This window comes from Sylvia atricapilla, chromosome 29 (assembly GCF_009819655.1).
Source record: "Sylvia atricapilla isolate bSylAtr1 chromosome 29, bSylAtr1.pri, whole genome shotgun sequence".
Lineage (NCBI taxonomy): Eukaryota > Metazoa > Chordata > Aves > Passeriformes > Sylviidae > Sylvia > Sylvia atricapilla.
Genome location: NC_089168.1, coordinates 425698 through 444227, shown reverse-complemented (window position 1 = coordinate 444227; position 18530 = coordinate 425698). Strand labels below are relative to the sequence as shown.

The 18530-nt window shown below is 62.1% G+C and overlaps 2 protein-coding genes across 2 annotated transcripts; one reads left to right on the top strand and one right to left on the bottom strand.

Annotated features, from left to right (window-relative positions):
* Nucleotides 1–362: 362 nt before the first annotated feature.
* PRPH (peripherin) lies at nt 363–3515 on the top strand. Its single transcript, XM_066337465.1, has 9 exons — nt 363–706; nt 1359–1419; nt 1548–1643; nt 1724–1885; nt 1957–2082; nt 2166–2386; nt 2731–2780; nt 2920–2996; nt 3071–3515. Exons 1-9 carry the CDS (start codon nt 363–365, stop codon nt 3110–3112), a joined length of 1179 nt encoding a protein of 392 aa, XP_066193562.1. The 3' UTR covers nt 3113–3515.
* A 1731-nt stretch (nt 3516–5246) lies between these two features.
* Nucleotides 5247–14158, bottom strand: GLI1 (GLI family zinc finger 1). The gene is made up of 11 exons (XM_066337418.1): nt 14062–14158; nt 13879–13956; nt 13482–13677; nt 13171–13321; nt 12753–12854; nt 12513–12653; nt 11808–11957; nt 10940–11104; nt 9590–9838; nt 8363–8642; nt 5247–7531 (listed from the first exon to the last, which is right to left on the bottom strand). The coding sequence occupies exons 1-11, from the start codon at nt 14156–14158 to the stop codon at nt 5301–5303; spliced, it is 3840 nt and encodes a 1279-aa protein (XP_066193515.1). The 3' UTR covers nt 5247–5300.
* Between the last annotated feature and the right edge of the window lie 4372 nt (nt 14159–18530).

The window sequence follows — 18530 nt, the reverse complement described above, 5'->3', positions numbered from 1 at the left end:
GGTCTTGCGTCTCCCGGACACCCTCGGCCCCTCTCCCCCTTGCCCGTGGTGCTGCTGGCTTCTTCTGCCTGCACCACCAGCCCCCCGCCTTGCATCCCGAGAGGGTCTCCGAGCCCCCCTGAAGGGGAATGACTGCAGCCATACGTCCTGCAGCCCCTGCCCCTCATCCCGAGGGATGTCCCCGACCACCTCCAGCCCCTTTCCCCGCCCCCCGAGGGGACATCCGCAGCCCCTGCTCCTCTCTCCGGCGGGGAGACCCCTCCCCTCTCTCTGTCCCGTACCCCCGGCTCCCTCCGGCGGGGCGGAGCCGCTGTCGGCTATAAACAGCCCATACCGACGGCCACCGCCCTCCCGGTGCAACCATGAGCCGCCGTGACCGCGACCCCGGGGTGCCGCCGCCCCTCCCCGTGGCCCCAGGGCGGCTGGCGGCGGCGGCGGCCGCTCGGGGCGCGGAACGGGAGGAACTGGCGGCGCTGAACGATCGTTTCGCCGCTTTCCTGGAGCGGGTGCGAGCGCTGGAACGGCAGAACGGGACCCTCCGGGCAGCTCTGGGCCGCGCCACCGCCGCCACCGGGCCCCGCACCGGGCTGGTGCAGGGGGAGCTGCGGGGGCTGCGGGAGCGGCTGGAGCGCCTCGGCCGCGACCGGGACCGGCTCCAGGCTGAGCGGGACGGGCTCGCCACCGACCTGGCGGCCCTGCGACAGCGGTGGGCCCGCGGTGGGGCCGTGGGAGGCAGCGGGGTGGGGAACAAGGATGCGTCGGGATGAGGGATGCGCCGGGATGGGGACTGGGGATGCGCTGGGATGAGGGATGCGCCGGGATGGGGACTGGAGGATGTGACGGGGACCAGAGAATGCACCGGGATGAGGGATAAACTACCATGGGAATCGGGGATGTGTCGGGATGAGTTCTGCATGGGATGAGGACTGGGGAACGTGCCAGAGAGGGACTGGGAGATCCGCTGGCATGAGGAATGTGGCGGGATGAGATTTGCACCAGGATGGTGGGGAGCGGAGGATGCAGAGGGATGGGAGAGCCCCGGGCAAGTCGGAGTAGGGACTGGTGAATATCCGGGGAAGAGGACCCCTGGGAAGGGATCCCCTCAGCAGACACTGGGAAAGGCACCCTGGATGCACGGCGGGCACTGGGAGGCACTGGGAGACCTGGGCTCTGCGGAAAGGCGGGGCACTGGGAGGGGCAGGGCAAGGATGGGGGCACTGGGAGGGGATCGGTGCGAGCTCTGGGGGACGCTCAGACCCGTTCGCCTCCGCTGCGTGTGGAGGGGGCTGCAACAGGAGGCAGGAGGAGGGGGTCTGCACCCCCGTCCCCACCTCCCTCTCATCCCTTGCCGTCCCCAGGCTGGAGGACGAGACACAGAAGCGTGAGGATGCTGAGAAGAGTCTGGTGCTGTTCCGCAAGGTGAGGGGATTGGCGGGCCCGTCTCGCCATCCAGTACCGAATCCTCATCCCCCACCAACCCGGGCAGGCTCCAGAGTTTTCCCGTCCCCTCCACGCTGCCTTGCAGCTCATCCCGGCCTCTCCCACAGGACGTGGACCACGCCACGCTGTCTCGCCTGGAGCTGGAGCGCAAGGTCGAGCTGCTGATGGATGAGATCGGCTTCCTCAAGAAGCTGCACGAGGAGGTGGGGGCCGGGGCGGGATGGGGCGAGGGGGAACAGGTCAGGTCCTTGTGCCACGACGTGACACCCACGCGTCCACGCAGGAGCTGCGGGACCTGGAGGTGAGCGCCCCGAGCCCGGCGGGGCTGGCCGAGGTGGAGGTGTGCAAGCCGGAGCTGACGGCTGCGCTGCGGGAGATTCGCACCCAGTACGAGAGCATCGCTGTCAAGAACCTCCAGGAAGCCGAGGAGTGGTACAAGTCAAAGGTACCCGGGGCTGGGAGGGATTTTGGGGCGGCTGAACCATCGCAGAGCCCTGACTCGCCCGGCCCGCGCAGTTTGCCGACCTCTCGGATGCAGCAAACCGTAACCACGAGGCGCTGCGACTGGCCAAGCAGGAGATGAACGAGTCCCGGCGGCAGATCCAGAGCCTGACCTGCGAAGTGGACGGGCTGAAGGGCGTGGTGAGAGCCGGGGAGTTTTTTTTGGGGGGCTGCAAGAACCAGACCCCACCCCGGCCCTTTTGCAGCCCTTTCCTCCCCTGCAGAACGAGGCGCTGCAACGGCAGATGCGGGAGATGGAGGATGAGTTCGGGGAGGAGATCGGGAACTACCAGGACGTGGTGGGGAGGCTGGAGCAAGAGATCCAGCAGATGAAGGAGGAGATGGCGCGGCACCTCCGCGAGTACCAGGACCTGCTTAACGTCAAGATGGCCCTGGACATCGAGATTGCCACATACCGCAAGCTGCTGGAGGGCGAGGAGAGCCGGTGAGAGGAGCCCGGCGCACGGCGTCTCCCCTCTGCCGGCGGGGAAGGTCCCTCGCCTTGAGTCACCTCGGTTATTGTGGGATTTTCTTGGGAGGAGGCAGCTCCAGGCCTTATTCCCACGGCAAAACAAGAGCTTCCCATGGGAGCTTCTTGGTGCTGAGATAAAGGCAAGGCCAGGGGCTGGCGGGATGTGGGGGGAGCTGCCTCCAGCTCTGTTCCAGGTGCCAGCCTGGCAGCCCACAGGCACAGCCCCCAGCTGAGCTGGGAGGTGGCTCATGGGTGTGGAAGGGTCACTGGTAATGTCCAGGAGTCCCAGACCTTCCTCATGCCCCTCTCCCCCCCAGGATCACCATCCCACTGCACCCCACCGCCTCCTTCAGCATGAGAAGCTCAGGTGAGTGACAAACAGGGGGCACTATGTCCAGGGGTCTTTCCTTGGGGGTTGAGACCCTGAGTGGGTGTGGGTGGGTCCCTGTGCTCCTGCCCAGGGTGTCTGGGAGGGCACGGGGTGCTGATGACCCCTCTGTGCCCAGTGCTGGAGCCTCAACCTGCGGAGAGCCCAGCACGGAGGATGGTGCTCATCAAAACCATTGAGACACGGGACGGGCAGGTGAGAACTGGGGGTGCCCTGCCTGGGAGGCCCAACCCTGCTACGGGACTGATCCCCAAATTCTCCTCTTGCAGCAAGTGGTGACGGAGTCGCACAAGGAGCGAGCGGGGAAGTGACAGAGAGGAGCCACGGCGATGGCCCCGACCCCACGGTGGGGGTTTTGCCAGACCCTGCTGCATCCCGGGCGGGGCATGGAGCAGAGCAGGGGGGCTGAGAGTGCCCCAATTCCTATTCCTGCTGTCAGCCCCACGGCACAACGCTGTGGTGTGTCCCTGTGCCTTTGCAACGTGTCCCTGTGCCTTGTCCCCCCCCTACACTATTTATCGCTATTTATTGCCTATTTATTATCCTCCCAACCACAACTCCAGCTGTATTTATTATCGAGTGTTCCCCACGCTGCCCTGGCACCGAGGGGGTGCCGCCACCAGAGCTGGCACCGGCTGTCCCCGGGGTTGGCGGGTCCTATGACATCCGAGCGCTGTCCCCTCTGGTGTCGCTGCCCTGGGGAGGGGGGCAGAAAGGGAATTTGGGCCCTTGGTCCCGTTCTGTCCCAAGGTCCCTCTCCATCGCCACGATTCCCACTCTGGGGGGTCTCACCACCCCTCCCGTCACCGGAACCGGCACCGGGGTTGTCTGCTCCAGTGGCACTCACGCGCTGTCCCCTCTGGTGTCACCTCCTCGGAGAGGGTGACAGGGAGCAGCCTCAATCCCCTGAACCCCCGCGGGTCCAAAAGGACCGACGGGAACTCCCGGGGAGCTCCGGGCTCACGGAATCTCTGTCCGGTGCTCCCGGAGCATGGCAGGACCGGCGCGGGCATCTCCGGTAACCGAGAGCGCCGCGCTCATTCCTCACCGGGGCCGCCAGGGGGCGCCATCAGCCCGGCCTGATTAATGCCTAGTGCTAATTACGGCTTAATTACAGCGTGACAAGGCTCTGGGTGTGCGGGGAAACACCCTGATTGCTGTAACTGCGGGATTTTAAGCAATTTTTTTTTTTTTTGCATGATTAATTGCGCTACCTCAACCAAATTATGCAAAATTGCGCCGATGCAAAATTTGCTTATTAGTTTCGCTATTTTTAGCAACTTTTGGTGCTGTTTCAGTATTTTCAGCTCTTTTTTTTTTTTTTTTCGCCATTGATAGAATTATTTTAAGCAAATTATGCACAGTTCAGTTATTTAAATAGATCTTGCACACATAATTGCATTACCTTAAGCAAGTGTTGCATTATTGCGTTTTAAGGATTTTCTGCATCATTAATTGCATTATCTTAAGTACTTTTTTGCATCATGGTGTTATGGCAAATTATACAGAATTGCATAATTTCATGAAGTTTTGGCATCATTAATTGCATTATTTATGCAATTTTCGCACCATTAATTACACGAACAAAATAATATAAAGTTGCAGTATTTTAAGCTAGTGGGTTTTTTTTCCCCATGATTAATTACGCTATCTTAGGTAATCTTTTGTAGGAAAATTGAATTATTTTAAGCTATTTTTGCATCATTAATAGCATCGTTTCAAGCACTAATTGCAATATCGCTTGTTCTGGGTCATGGTAACACCCCAGGAACAACTCCGGATCCCTGACCGAGGGGATTGTCCGGGGATTTTGGTCACAGAGGACCAAGGAATGTCCTGACCACCCCTCCCCAGGACGAGCTCAAGCCGGGAGCCCCTGGCAGGGGCGACAAACACCTCGTAGGGGTGACAAACACCTCGCAGGGGTGACAAACACACCGTAACAGTCCCCTGAGAAAGGGTTTAATGAGCGGAGAGGGCGGCACTGCTGGTGCTCTCACAGACAGGGGGGTTCGGGGGACAGACAGACAGACAGACAGGTATGAACACTATGTACAGGCACCTCCCGCCCCACCTCCGGGGAACTGCCCCCCTGCAGCAGGGCTGGGGACGCTTGCAGTCCTGACAGACTGGGATTTGGGGTGGGGGGCACTGGGGGCGCTGGGATGGGGCCGGCCCCCAGGGCGGGGGCTCTTTGGTTTCGGCGTTAAGGCTGCGAGAAGGCGCCTTGTCCCGACCGGGGCGAGCGGGACACGCTCCGAGGCACTGCGACAAAGGCCCAGTAAAATCAGTTCCCCACGCCACAGGTCACCTGGAGGGTTGGGACTGTGTCTGGGACTCCTCCTGAAAGAGGGTGACACTCAGAGACTGGAGAAGGGAGGGGCTCCAGGAGTGTTCCTCGCCTCCTCCCAGGCACAAACCTGTGTGTGAGAAGGATTCCCACCTCTGCCCAACACGCTGGGGCCGCAGAGGTGCCCACCTGAGGGCAGGTACCCCCCGTTAGGACAGGGAGTTGAGGAAGTGGCTTTCCCCTGCCAACGTGCTCAGCATGGAGCTCATGTCCCCCACTGCCATGTTGGCACCCCCAGATGAGGGCAGCAGGAGCCCCCCGGCCGGGCTGGGGGGTCCGGGCAGTGCCGTGGGGGTCTCCACATCCTCCACGATGGCAGCGAAGTCAAGGTGCGTGTTCTCCAGGTCCAGTGAGTCCAGGCTGTTGGCCACCTGCTCCCCCGAGTCCAGGTAGTAACAGGAGGTGCCCTTGAGTCCCTCTGGGCCGTAGTGCCCGTTTCCCCCACAGCTCGCTGTCCCCTGGCCCAGCAGCTTGTGCCCCCCTTTGCCCACCTGCCCGTGGGGGCTCTGGCCTGGGTAGCACAGCGGAAAGTTCCCGGGCCCTTCGGGCACGAGGCGGGCGGGGGGCAAACGTGGCAGGCGCCGGGCACCGGCGTCCACCCCCTCGTAGCCGTGCCCTGGCTGTGCCAGGCTGCCCGGGTAGCTCAGGCTGGTTTGGTGACCTGCCGGTTTGGGGCCACACGGAGGGTGTGGGATCATCTCGGGGTTGAAGCAGGGGGAGTTCAGGAGGTGCTGGGGCTCCGCCAGGCTCTGCAGATGATCTGGTTTGTTGGGTTGGTAACCACAGTACCTGGGGCTGAGGTACGGCGGGGCTGGCATGGCCTGGCACTGCCCGGGCTCGCTGCCCAGCCCCACGCCGGCCGCGTTCCCCTTGGAGGGGAGCTGCTCTCCCCACATCAGCGCCTGCTGCGCCTCCACGTAGTTCCGGACCATCACCTCTTTGGTCTGCAGGGTGGGGGTCTGGGCTCTGCGGGCGCCCGGGCTGGCCATGCCCATGTACCCACCCGGTGCCGGGCCTGAGGGGGGGTACCCGCCTGGCGCCACGTCCATGGCATGGCCGAAAGCAGCAGGGGACACTGGGGCTCCGGCCAGTTTGGCACTGGGGCAAGGAGCGAGTGCTGGGCTTGGCGCTGGGTATCGCTGCTCTGATTTGATCTGGAGCCGGTTAAACCGGTGCCCCCCGGAAAATTCGCCGTCCTGGCACGAGCTCACTAGTTTGGGATGCTGCCCACAGGCACTGGGATGGGGGTACTCGACGCTTTGATGGGGACAGTGTGGCCCGGACATGGCGGGAGCTGCAGCACCGACACTTTGCCTGGAGCTCATCTCCAGTGTGCCCTGGGGGGCTCCATCCCAGGGCTCCGGCACGGCCCCGTTCCCAGCAGGCAAACTGGGGAAGCGCTGGTTCATCTGGCACTGCGGGAGGGAGAACTCAGGCTGCAGCAGCCCCTCCTCCATGTCCCCATGTGTCCCCACCATGGTCCGCTGAGCACCGTAGATGCCACCCTGGAGCTCCACACCAGTGCCCTGACAAGGGAAGCTTTCCTCGGGATAACTCAGGTACTGATCCATCTCCAGCAGGCCGGCCTCGGGGCCAGGACCCCCCATGCTCTCCAAGAAGACGTTCTCCGTGATGCTGGGGGGACGCGGGGAGAAGCCGTGGCGCTGCAGGTTGGCCTCGGAGCTGCCCAGGGGCTGCAGCGCCGTCCTGCCCACGCCTGGCACGCTCACATTCCCCACGCTCTTAAACCGCTGCACCCTGGGCACGGCCGGAGGCTTGGCCACCGTCCTGGCAGGGTCACTTGCCCGTCGCACGCCGTGACGGGGCATCAGGTGAGCAGGGACACCACCCGGATAACCGGGGTTGTCATTGGAGCTGTGCCTTCTCAACAAGCCGTTGGCGACACAGCGAGGTCCGGCAGGTGCGGGGTAGCCCCCGGCCACACTCCCGTGGCCACCGGTGGCCACCTGCTCCACGCTGGGCAGCGGGGTTGGCGGGGGACCGCCCGTGGCCGCGGCGTACTTGGCCTTGAGGCGGTAGCGCTGCGCCGGGGTGAGGCTGCCCAGCCCCGGCAGCGCCCCGCACACGCCGGCATCGCTGGAGCGCCGCGACTCGTCCGGAGAGATGGGCTCGGAGCCGTCGGTGGGGCACGTCCCGCCGGGTATCGCCGTGACATCGCCGCCCGGACACGGCCCCGCCAGGTACGGGGACACCAGGGACGAGCGGCGGCTGACGGTGTAGGCCGAGCTGACGGTGCTGGTGCCGCTGCTCCGGCGCTCGCCCAGGGTCGTCAGCCCCAGTTCTGCCGCCGACAGCTCGGCGATGCGCCGGTGAGAGGCTGGGGGTGGCCCCGGGATTCCGGGCACCTCCCTGGGCAGGCCTGAGGGAGAGAAGGAGGAGTTAGCCCGGGACACAGCGTGGCAATGTCAGAGCACGGACAGCAGCCGCCTCCAGAGCTGGGATGTGGCTCTTCCACGGTTAGAGCCCGCGAGGAGGACAGGGAGCAGGTGGCAACAAAGAAGGGCAGAAGCTCATTTAGGGTGGAAAAAATCATGGAACGGTTTGGATTGGGAGGGATCCCAAAGACCACCCAGTTCCACCCCCTGCCATGGGCAGGGATGTTTTCCACTAGACCAGTTGCTCCAGCCTGGCCTTGGATACTTCCAGGGATGGGGCAGCCACAGCTTGGTATGTGTCACACACCATCACAAGGCCTCGGACCACGTCATCACACATCCCACACACCCCTGGCACGTCTGCCATGGACACACATCTCACCTCCCAACACACCTGCCCTCCTCAGGTGCATCCTCACACCATGGCACAGCCCTTCACCCTGGGGTTGTGCCACCTCGTTGTGTCCCTGTCCATGGGAATGTCCCTGTCCTTGTCCGTGGCAGCTCCTCAGAGCATCCCCATGGGGAAACCACAAACTGGAATTGACTGCAACCTGTGCCAGGGCCTCCACACCCTCACAGGGAAGAATTCCTTCCAGTGTTCCACCTAACCCTGCCCTCTTTTCCAACTTGAAGCCTTTCCTCCTTGACCCGGCACTCCAGGCCCTTATTCAGTATCCCTCTCCAATTCTCTTGGAACCTCTGTAGGGCTCTAAGGTTTGCCCAGATTTTGGGCGTGGTGCCCACCAGACCCCTCCACACACTTCCCACGGGCCAGACCCCACATCCCAGGGGGAGCAGCACCCTGATCTCACCGGCTCCGGGGATGGGTGGCAGGTTCAGGCCTTTGGAAGCCGCCGGTTTCCTCAGCTGCTTCAGCTTGTCGATGCGAAGGTTTTCCAGTTTGTGGAGGGCCATGAGCCCCGAGGTGCCCATGGGCTCCCCAGGCACCACGTCCTCCAGCGTGGACAGGTCCTCGTAGCTGCCGCCGGCGTTCCCGGCCATCTCCACACCGCTGTCATTGTTGGTGGTGCTGCCCAGGGGCGAGTGGTCACTGCTGCACGAGGATTGCCCACCCGGGCTGGGCTGGGGCTTCTGGGGAGAACCAGAGCATGGCCAAGGAAAAAAGGGGGTCAGGTAACCCAGGACACGCTTGGAATCATCCTCGCAAAAATGACGATATTAAGTTTGAATTTCTCAGTATTTAAATTCTCACTGAGCCAGATGTTTTCGGCTCCACGAGGGCTCAATACACTCTGAGGGTGTCCAGCACCTCGCAGAAATGGGTTAAAATCATTTGTGAGATGGCTGATGAGGTGTGTGCTTTGAAAAGCAAAAGGTTTTAATAAATGGGAAAATAACAAATGATACAAAAACCAAAGCAAATGCTGGGCACGGTGCAGAGAAACCTCTAGCACTGGCTAAGACACCCCAAAAAACACCTGAACATCTCCGTGCTCCTTCTTAATGTTTTAGGAGGGCTTTTGGCAAACTGCCCAGTAGAAAATAGCTCCATTTCTGAGGAACAGCTGCAGATACCAACAGGTGCCTTTGTCTTGGCACTGAGCAAACCACGGCAAGAAGGGCATGGAAGATTCTAGTTTTTCTTCCTTAAAAGTCTTGAGGTGAAACCGAAACCCTTTTCCTTATTTGGGAACATCCAAACTTGGGTGTTGAGGATGCACTGCAACCATCAGGAAGGTTGGAAAAGCCTCTGAGATCTCTGATTAACCCAACACTGCCGTGTTCACCACTAAACCACGTCCCCAAGTGCCACATCCCGGTGTTTTTTGGACACTTCAACAGGCACGGCGACTCCACCACTGCCTTGGGCAGCCCATTCCTGTAGCAGTGTGCTTTTTCAGTGGTGTAGCTGCTATTCCACCCATTCCAGTGCCTGACAACGAAGAATTTCCCCCTAATATCCAGCCTAAGCCTCCTCTGGAACAGCTTGAATCTGTTTCCTCTTGTCTTATCACTTGGGGATGATCCCCCACCACCAAACTCTCCCTCCTTCCCCCACTGCCCCCGCGGCTCCTCACCAAGGCCAGCTCCGGCACCAGGAGTTTCCCATCGTCCTTCCGAGCCTCGCTGGGGCCGTTTGCATCCTTCTCCTGCTTCATGTCCGGGGGGACGCTGGGGGTGGGCAGCGCCCGGCCCGGCCCCACGTCCCCTCGGTGCTTCTTGGTGACGTGGGCGTCGGGGCCGTGCACGGTCTTGACGTGTTTCCTCAGGGAGCTGGGGTCCGTGTAGCGCTTGGTGCAGCCGGGAATCTTGCACACGTACGGCTTCTGCCCCGGGAAAACCGGCAGGCATGGAGGAGGGAGAGGAAGGAGAGGGTCAGCTCCAACTGCAGCCCCCTCCACAAAAATAACCCCGTGGTGTGATGTTGGGGTGGATCCCTGTGACCTTGGTTTGGTTGGGTTACACGTGGCTGATGAATGAGGTGGGTACGATGGGATAGCTCAGAGATCTGATTTAAGGAATCTGGCTGCAGATGTTGTATTTCTCTGGGGAATGGTTTTTCCCCAGGACCCCTGAAGCCTGTAACCATGTAGTTTAACCCTTCCTTCTTTTCTTGACCCAATTGGCTGAGATCCAGCCATCCCCCCTGGGCAGAAGCCTTGATAAGGGTCTGTTCTTCCTTTTTCTTCCTCTTGCCCTCCGGCTCTCCAAGGCTCCAGCCCTCTTTCCCTCCTTCTAGATCTCCCTTGCCCTCTGGGCCTCCTGCCCTCGTTTCCTCTCCTGGAATAAACATCTTGGATCAACCCTGGGGGTAAGAGCCTCTTTTGGATCTTTTGCCCTATCCCTGAAATATTCCCCCAAAGCCCCCCAAGAAACTGAGCTAGCCCTGGGGGGCTGCGGGGGATTCGTTTCAGCAGGGGCGTGGTTAGCCCGGCTTTTTATAGGGTTTTACCTGGGGGTAGGTGTCCAAACGTGGGTACAGGGCTGGGGCTTGACCTGGTTCAAGTCTAAAGTCTTGAACCATTACTGTGTTAGCATCTTCCTAATGTCCCACCTCCCATAGTCTCAGGTTTATTCCCTCCACATCGGGAACCTGGACCAAGCTTTGATTTGCCCCAAGTAATTCCCAGGTTTCCATAACCCCCCTCTCCACCCTCTGGAGAGAGCTGAGGCTGGCATTAAAGTGGGTGAGCCCCCCTGGAGGGGACACAGTGGGTGCTGCCGAGAGCTCAGGAAGGCAGAGGAGGGAGAGAACTCCCCAGGAGCAGGGTAAAAGGATGCCAGAGGGAATGCTGGTGATGAGGGAGATATTTAGAGCAGGAAAAGAGGGAGTTGAGGCACCCAGTGGCAGAACCCAGGGATGTGTGGAGTTCTCAGAGGGCAGGGATGATCCAGAAGCACACGGGGAGCCCAGGGTGGGGCCGTACCTCATTGGAGTGGGTGCGGTTTTGGTGCTTGGCGCGGTCGGAGGCGTTGGAAAAGGCCTTGTTGCAGCCCTCGTGCTCACACACGTAGGGTTTCTCCCCCGTGTGCGAGCGCAGGTGGGTCTTGAGGTTCTCCAGGCGGGAATAGGCCTTGTTACAGCCCTCGAACTGTGGGGGAGCAGGGTGGGATGTGTCACACACTGTCACCAGGCCTTGGACCACATCATCACACATCCCACACACCCCTGGCACGTCTGCCATGGACACACATCTCACCTCCCAACACACCTGCCCTCCTCAGGTGCATCCTCACACCGTGGCACAGCCCTTCACCCTGCGGTTGTGCCACCTCGTTGTGTCCCTGTCCATGGGGATGTCCCTGTCCGTGTCTGTGGCAGCCCCTCAGAGCATCCCCACGGGGAAACCACAAACTGGGATTGACTGCAACCCCCAGCTCTCACCCTGACTTCAATTCAGGAACATATTCCAAAGCACCAAGCCATTCTGGGTTTAGATGGGATATTGGGAAGAAATTCCTCCCTCTGAGGGCAGTGAGGCCCTGGCACAGGGTGTCCAGGAAGTGTCCAAAGCCACGTTGGACACTGGGGCTTTGAGCAGCCTGGGATAGTGGAAGGTGTCCCTGCCCACGGCAGGGGGTGGGATGGGATGAGCTTTAAGGTCCCTCCAACCCAAAACCTCCCAGGATTCCATGAGCCCCATACCTGCATCCACCTGCTGCCCACCCCCTTCTGCCACCCCATGGACCCCACGGGCTCCAGCTGCTACATTTGTACCCCCTCTCACGCTGTCCCCTGTCCCCCCTCATTTTCCCAGCTCACCCAGCCTTTCTGAGGAGTTTTTGGCATCTCACCGTGCACTTGTGGGGTTTCTCTCCCGTGTGACGCCGCATGTGCACCACCAGCATGTACTGAGCCTTGAAGGGCCTCTGCTCCCGGGAACACGCTGCCCAGTGGCACACAAACTCCTTCTTCTCCCCGTGGATGTGCTCATTGTTGATGTGCTGAGGAGGGAGAGAAGTGTCACTGGTGGCACCGGGGAGGGGAACGAGGGACAGGGAGTTATGGGAATATCACGGGAGAAAGGGGTAGGGAGGGATTGGGAGAGGATTGGGATGGCAGGAGGGGACATGGACAGACTGGGGTGGGAGAAAGGGACATAGAGGGACTGGGATGGCAGGTAGAGACACCAGAGCTTGGGGGAGAACAGCTCAGGTGGTGTTTGGAAGAGGCAGAGAAGGCAGGGGATGTTTGAGGGATACTCTGGGAGGACCAAGAGCTGCCAGAGGGGTCAAGGTGGCCCAAAGGAAGGTCAGGGGGATGTAGGAGAGTTGGAGGAAGGAAAACTGGAGCAAAAGAGGGAGTCTGGAAGCACCAGTGGCTGAAGGGAACTGAGGGATGCACATCCCTCCCTTCTCAGGAGAAAACTTCCAGCATCACAGTGAGCTCCCAGGGTGGCAGATTGGGAACTTGGAATCACGGCTTGATCCAGGGGGATGCTGCCCAGCAGCCTGAGGGCAACTTTTGGGCTGGGAACACCTCGGCAGGCCTTGACTCACGTGCACCAGCTGCTCCTGTGTGTCGAACTCCTTGGCACAGCCGTCCCAGTAGCAGTTGGTCTCATACACAGCCTCACACTCGGGTTTCCCATCCTCCTTCTCCAGCTCCTCCCGAACATCCAGCATGCCCAGCAAGGGGTCCTGGGGGAGCAGGGGCAGGTGAGCACTCCCAGGTATGACCCCGGGAATGGTGCTGGGAGTGTGGGGATGTGACAGGGAGTCTCATGGCCTGGGCTGTACCTGGGTGCCCGTGGAGGCTGGGCTGGAGATGTCCCCCTCAGATCGCTCCTCTGGGAATTTGGCACTCAGGGGGCTGCTCAGGCTCCACTCCAGCTTCAGCTGCTGCCGTGGCAGGGGAATCGGGGAGCAGTCAGCATGGAGATGGCCCCCAGAACACGACTCACGTGGATGGATGCACGGCTCACATGGATATATCTCACACGGATCCCCATCTCACATGGATCCCCTCCCACACCAATCCCCTCTCAGACAGACCCCGGCTCACACCTTCTCACACAGATCCCTTCTCACAGGGTTCTTCTGCTCACATGGATCCCCTCCCAAATGGACATCCTCTCAGAGACATCCTTTTTCACAGGGATCCCTCTCACACGGATCCCTCTCACACGGATCCCTCTCACACAGATGCTCCCTGTACCTGGCAGTGTTTCAGGGCCCCACGAGTGGGTGGGTGATGCAGCAGCCCCGGGCGTGTGGGCAGCTCGTGGGAGCCGCAGGCTGGGGGAGGCGTGTACAGGTGACCTTGGCCCTTCTGCTGCCCAGGTGGGCTCTGGTACCCCAGGGACGGGCTGCGGAGAGCAGAGGGACAAACAGGTGACACCGTGAGGACACCAGACCAAGGTCTGCCGAGCCAAGGATCCCAACCATCCCTTCCCCACATCCCACCCTGCTCCCCAGGGTGGCTCGGCTGCCAGCCAGGCTCCCAGGGGGCCGAGGGCGGGCGCTCACCTGATGGTGCTGATGGAGAGGTGGCCGTAGGAGCCGCCAGCGGAGGCGCAGCGGGAGTTGATGAAGGCCACGAGGGAGTTGGGCGAGGTGCGGATCACAGTCTGCAGGTCGATGCTGGAGTCGGACAGAGGGGAGATGGACAGTGCCCGCTTCTTCCCCAGCTTTCCTGCACCACGGGGCGTGGAGAAGCGGGAGCCTGGGAGAACAGAGCAGGGGGCACTGCCCTCAGCACGCTCCTGGGGGGGCTGGGGACACCCCAAGGACACACACACCTGGTGTTTGGGGGCTGGAGGAGTGCCCCGAGTGTGCCAGTTCACTTCGGAGTTAGAACAGAGAGATGCTGAACCCCTCTACGGAATCCCCCCTGCCCCATGGCGCCCCAAAACCAAAGACTCACCATCACCAGGGTGTTCAGCTCCCGGTGCCAGCCCATACCCACGGTGCCCGGGCTGATGGCACACGGGGAAATCAAGTCCTGGAGGAAGGAGGACAGGTCAGGTGGGTGTGGGAGAGGGACCTCCGTAGCACCCCTGACCTCGAGGGGGTGGATCCGGAGCCTGGAGCCCACACCATGACCCACCTGGTGGTCCCGGGGCGGCGGGGGCTGGTCCGTGGGGTGGGTGCAGGCAGCAGTGCTCGCTGTAGCCGGCGGCCGGGGGTCCCGTGGGGTCGAACATGTCGCGGTGGGGCCCGGGGGTGGCTCAGGGACACATCGGGGTGGCGGCGGGACCCGGGGGGTGGCGCGGGGACCTGGGGGGTGATGGGCAGAGGTTGGGTTTGTCCGCCAGGGGGCGCCGCAGCACGCGGGACCCCGCTCCCCGGGACTGCTTTTAAACTAAAATAGAGATTTGGGGATTGGGAAGAAATTCCTCCCTGTGAGGGCGGGGAGGCGCTGGCACAGGGTGCCCAGAGAAGCTGTGAACCCTGGAAGTGTCCAAGGCCAGGTTGGACGAGGCTTAGAGCAACCCGAGATAGTGGACGGTGTCCCTGCCCATGGTGAGGGGTCGGAAAGTGACTTTAAGGTTCCTTCCAACCCAAACCATTCCGGCGTTCTATGAAATGGAAAAGCGAGGCACAGGCGGAACCATTCCCGGGCCAAGGACCAGAGCTGGCTCCCTACTCCTCCCTTCCCAGGGATTCTCCAGCATCTGCAGGTCCCACCCAGCCCTGCCTTGCCCGTGGGTCCCCACCCTGCCCGCGGGTCCCCACCCTGCCCTGTCCCACCCACGCATCGCGCCCCTGCCACGGGGCTCGGCCCAGCCCACCGTCGATCCCTGCCTGTGGGGTCCTGCCCTGAGCCTGATCCCGCCCCCATCCAGGGCCACCATTCTGCCCCGAATGTACCCCAACCCCCATGTCACCATCCTGTCCCCCCACTCACGGTCCTTGTCCTGCCCCCCAACTCCATCTCCATCCAGAGCCACCATTCTGCGCCCACCCATTCCCACCCCCCTGGTCCTTGTCCTGCCCCGAGACCCCCGAGCGCTGACGTGAAGGACACGAGCAGGAGAAGCCACCACAGGACGAGGCAGATGTGGGTGGCGCTGGGAACAAGGGCTCCTGCCCCCTCAGCTTGCCCCTTTGAGACGCGGGGAATCGCCCCAAACAAGGGGTCTGGGGGAGTGGGAGCCCCTCACCCTGCTGGGAAAAGCGCTGGGTTGCCTTTGGAGCCGGGGGGGCGAGGGGGGCAGCAATTCTTCCGCATGAGTTGCCCCTTTGAAAGCTCGTCTAGGGGCTTTGTGAGAGTGTCAGGCAGGAAGAATGGAGGGGGGGGACAGAGGGGCAGGCAGAGGGGACAGGGCTGCCCAGGAAGGTGGTGGAACTGGGGGGGAAAGGGGGAAAGGGATGAGGAGGAAACAGGGGGCAGAGAAGGAGGCTCTCACCTGAGCCCTGGGCTCTCACCTGAGCCCTGGGCCTTGCAGGAGAGTTTGGGGATTAACCCCGGTGAAACCTCCCACCTGCCCTCACCCTGCCAGGGCTAACCATGTTTTCAAGCCCCCTCCCTTAAAGTTTGTGGGGTTATGGGATGACCCCAGCCCCCTGTGCACGCTGCTGCTCAGGTGTGTGCACACACAGGGATCCATGGCGCCACTCACCTGAGAGCTGCGTGTGCACCTGGGAGGTGAGGGGGGGTTGGGGCTCAGCAAACCTCCCCCTCCCCACAACCATCCACCTGAGAGCCCTGGTGACCATCAGCCCTGTCCTCCTGGAGCACAGGGTCACACACCTGCACAGCGACCACCTCGTGCAGCACCTGTGTGACACCAGCACAGGTACAGCCAAAGGAACACACACGGAGCTCTGCATGCACAGGTAAACACACTGAACACACGGAGAATCACAGGATGGGCTGGGAGAGCTGAAAGCTCATCCTGTTCCACCACCAGGGACACCTTCCACCAGCCCAAGGTGCTCCAAGCCCCGTCTAAAGTGGCCTGGAACATTTCCAGGCTTCCACACATGTGCCCAGCGTGTCACTGCACATGGGGAACACACAGGTACAGCACAGGTCACAGTGTCCCCACCTTGGCACCCCCGTGGTTTTCAGCCCACCGCCCCGTGTTCCAGCTCTGGGGGGCTCTGGCCCCCAGCTCCACCGAGGTGCAGCAGGTCCTGCTGTGCTGACCAGGGCTGGGTACAGCTGGGGAGGGCTTCCATGAGCAGAGCCCGCCTGGCAAAGTGGGCGCCAGGTGAGTGCCAGGTGAGTGCCAGGTGAGTGCCAGGTGGCATTTCCCCAATCCCCCCACATCCTTCTGAGCACCAGCACGCGCCAAGGAGCGACTACACAACACCAAAACCACCCCAAAACCACCGGTCCCAGCCACAGGATGCTCCCCCTTCCAACCCACGGGGTCCACAGCGGCTCCCCAGACCCCGGCGGCCCCCGGAGCCCGGGAGGCTGGATGGGGCCGGCGACGCTGGGAGCCAATGGGAAGCAACGGGAAGCGAAGGGAAGCAATGGGAACCATCCGGCGGCTCGCCCACCGCCGCGCTCGCCTCCCCCGCCGGCCGCACACCGCCGCGGCCCACCCAAGTCGCAGCCTTTGGGCATAAATTTGAGAGCCAGGCGCAGGCGGGATGAGGGGAATCTTCCCTCGCTCTCCTCCTGCCAAGAAACTCAAACTGAAACACATTCCTGCTTCTCTCTGCCAAGAAAACCAGGAGCGCAGCCAGCGGCGGGAGCTCTCGGAGCAGGGCTGGCTCCAGACGCCGAAAGGCGGCGCGGGAGGGGGGTCAGGGCTGGGCGCCCCCCTTCCCCCCCAGCTCCTCGCCTTTTATTTCCTGCAAACACATCTAAAATCTGTCATCTGGCTCCAGTTTCCTGAGGACACTGGGGAACGGGGCCGGGGGGAAGAGGGAAGGAGATGGAGGGGAAAGGCAGAGAGAGAAAGGGGACCGAGGGGAGTTTATGGGGGTAGGACGTCGGGATGGTGACACCGAGGAGTGGTGGGGGCAGAGAGGCCCAGCACCCATGGGTGCTGGGGCAGAGATGGTGGGAAAAGGTGGGAGACAGACGTGAGCCCTGACGGCTCCAGGAGACCAGAAGAGGAAGAGAAGGCGGCTGTAATTCCCCCCTTCAGCACCCCACGATGGGGCAGACCCCCACCGCACCTTGGAGGGGACAGACCCCCACCGCAGCACCCCAAAAGGGCGCAGACCCCCACTCCTGCTCCCCCGTTCCCCCCAGCCCGCGGCGGTGGGTGCAGCAGGGCGGCTCCCACCCAGCGCAGCCCCTGGGGGTGACAGGGGGGGTCTCTGTCCCCCCAGCCCCGGCAGGGTTAACCGGCCCGGAGCCCCACTGCGGAGGAATGCGATGTCAGGGCTGGATTAGCCCCCGCCATCCCTCGGGCCGGCCGCTCTGAGCTGTGTGTGGCACAATCCATCACCCGCCGGCACAGCCCCCGGCGTGGGGGGCCGGGGGGGTCGGGGAGGGGGGCTGCGTGCGTTGGGCAGCCGCGCTGCTGTGAACACACGTGTTTCCTGCGTGTTCGCGTGTGTGCGTGGGGATTTGGGGTTTATGTGGGAGTGGTTCTTTTGGGGAAGACGTCAGGCTGGTGACACCGGTGGGTGCTGGGAGCAGGGACATCCCAAAATCGAGGAGTGGTGGGAGCAGAGACACCCCAAAAGTGGTGGATGGTGGAGCTAGGATGGTGGGAAGGAGGGAGAGAGGCAGATGTGGGGCCACAGGGATGTGTGTCCGTGTGCTCGTGTCTGCACAAGTGTGGGATGTGCACAACGTGGCGAGCTACAACACCTGATGGGGGCCCGGGCATCCCAAATCCTCCCTCAGGGAGGAGCGAGGGAGGGCCAGAGCAGGGAGAGCAAGCAGAGGGAAGGGTGGGGTGACGGGGGCCGTGGTGGGGACACACCCCAGAAGAGAGCCAGGGTCTGTGTTGGGGCAGACAAACCCCTGAGCCCACCCCAACAGCCCCAAACCCACCCAACCTTAACCCCGACCCTAAACCAACCTGCTGGCTGGCCTAGATCTGCCAGGGGCCAATGCTCCCGTGTGCCACCAACAGTCGGGGACCACGGGGACATATCCCAGCTGCTGGCCGGGACAAGGAGGATGGCAGGGTCACTCCGATCCTCCCCTGTGCTGCACACACCTGGAGATTCCCCACGGAACAAAGCACCCGGAGATTCCCCATGGAACAAACACGTTTTCCCTGCCCTAGGAGCTCAGCCCGAGCTGGGAGCTGCTTCCCCCGACCCCACATCTTTCTGGACTCTGCCTGCAGCAGAAGGGACGTGCAGAAGGCCGCCTGCCGGCCCCGAGCCCTCCGTCAGGCCGGGCTTTAGGACCAGCCTCAGCCCCTCGGCATGGGGCAGCTAATCTGCCCAGGACCGCGGCTCCACAAAGCGCATCGCTTCAGGTTCAGGGGGTCTGAAAGGGGACGACTCAGGGTCATGATCCCGTGCTGGTGGGGGCTGCCAAGCTCGTTCCAAGGTGGTCCCCGGCCTGGAAAAGCTGAGGAAAGGAAAGAACCGGTTTAACGCTGGGGACAGGGGACGTTTATGCTGGTGTGGAGGGAAAGGTGCAGACAC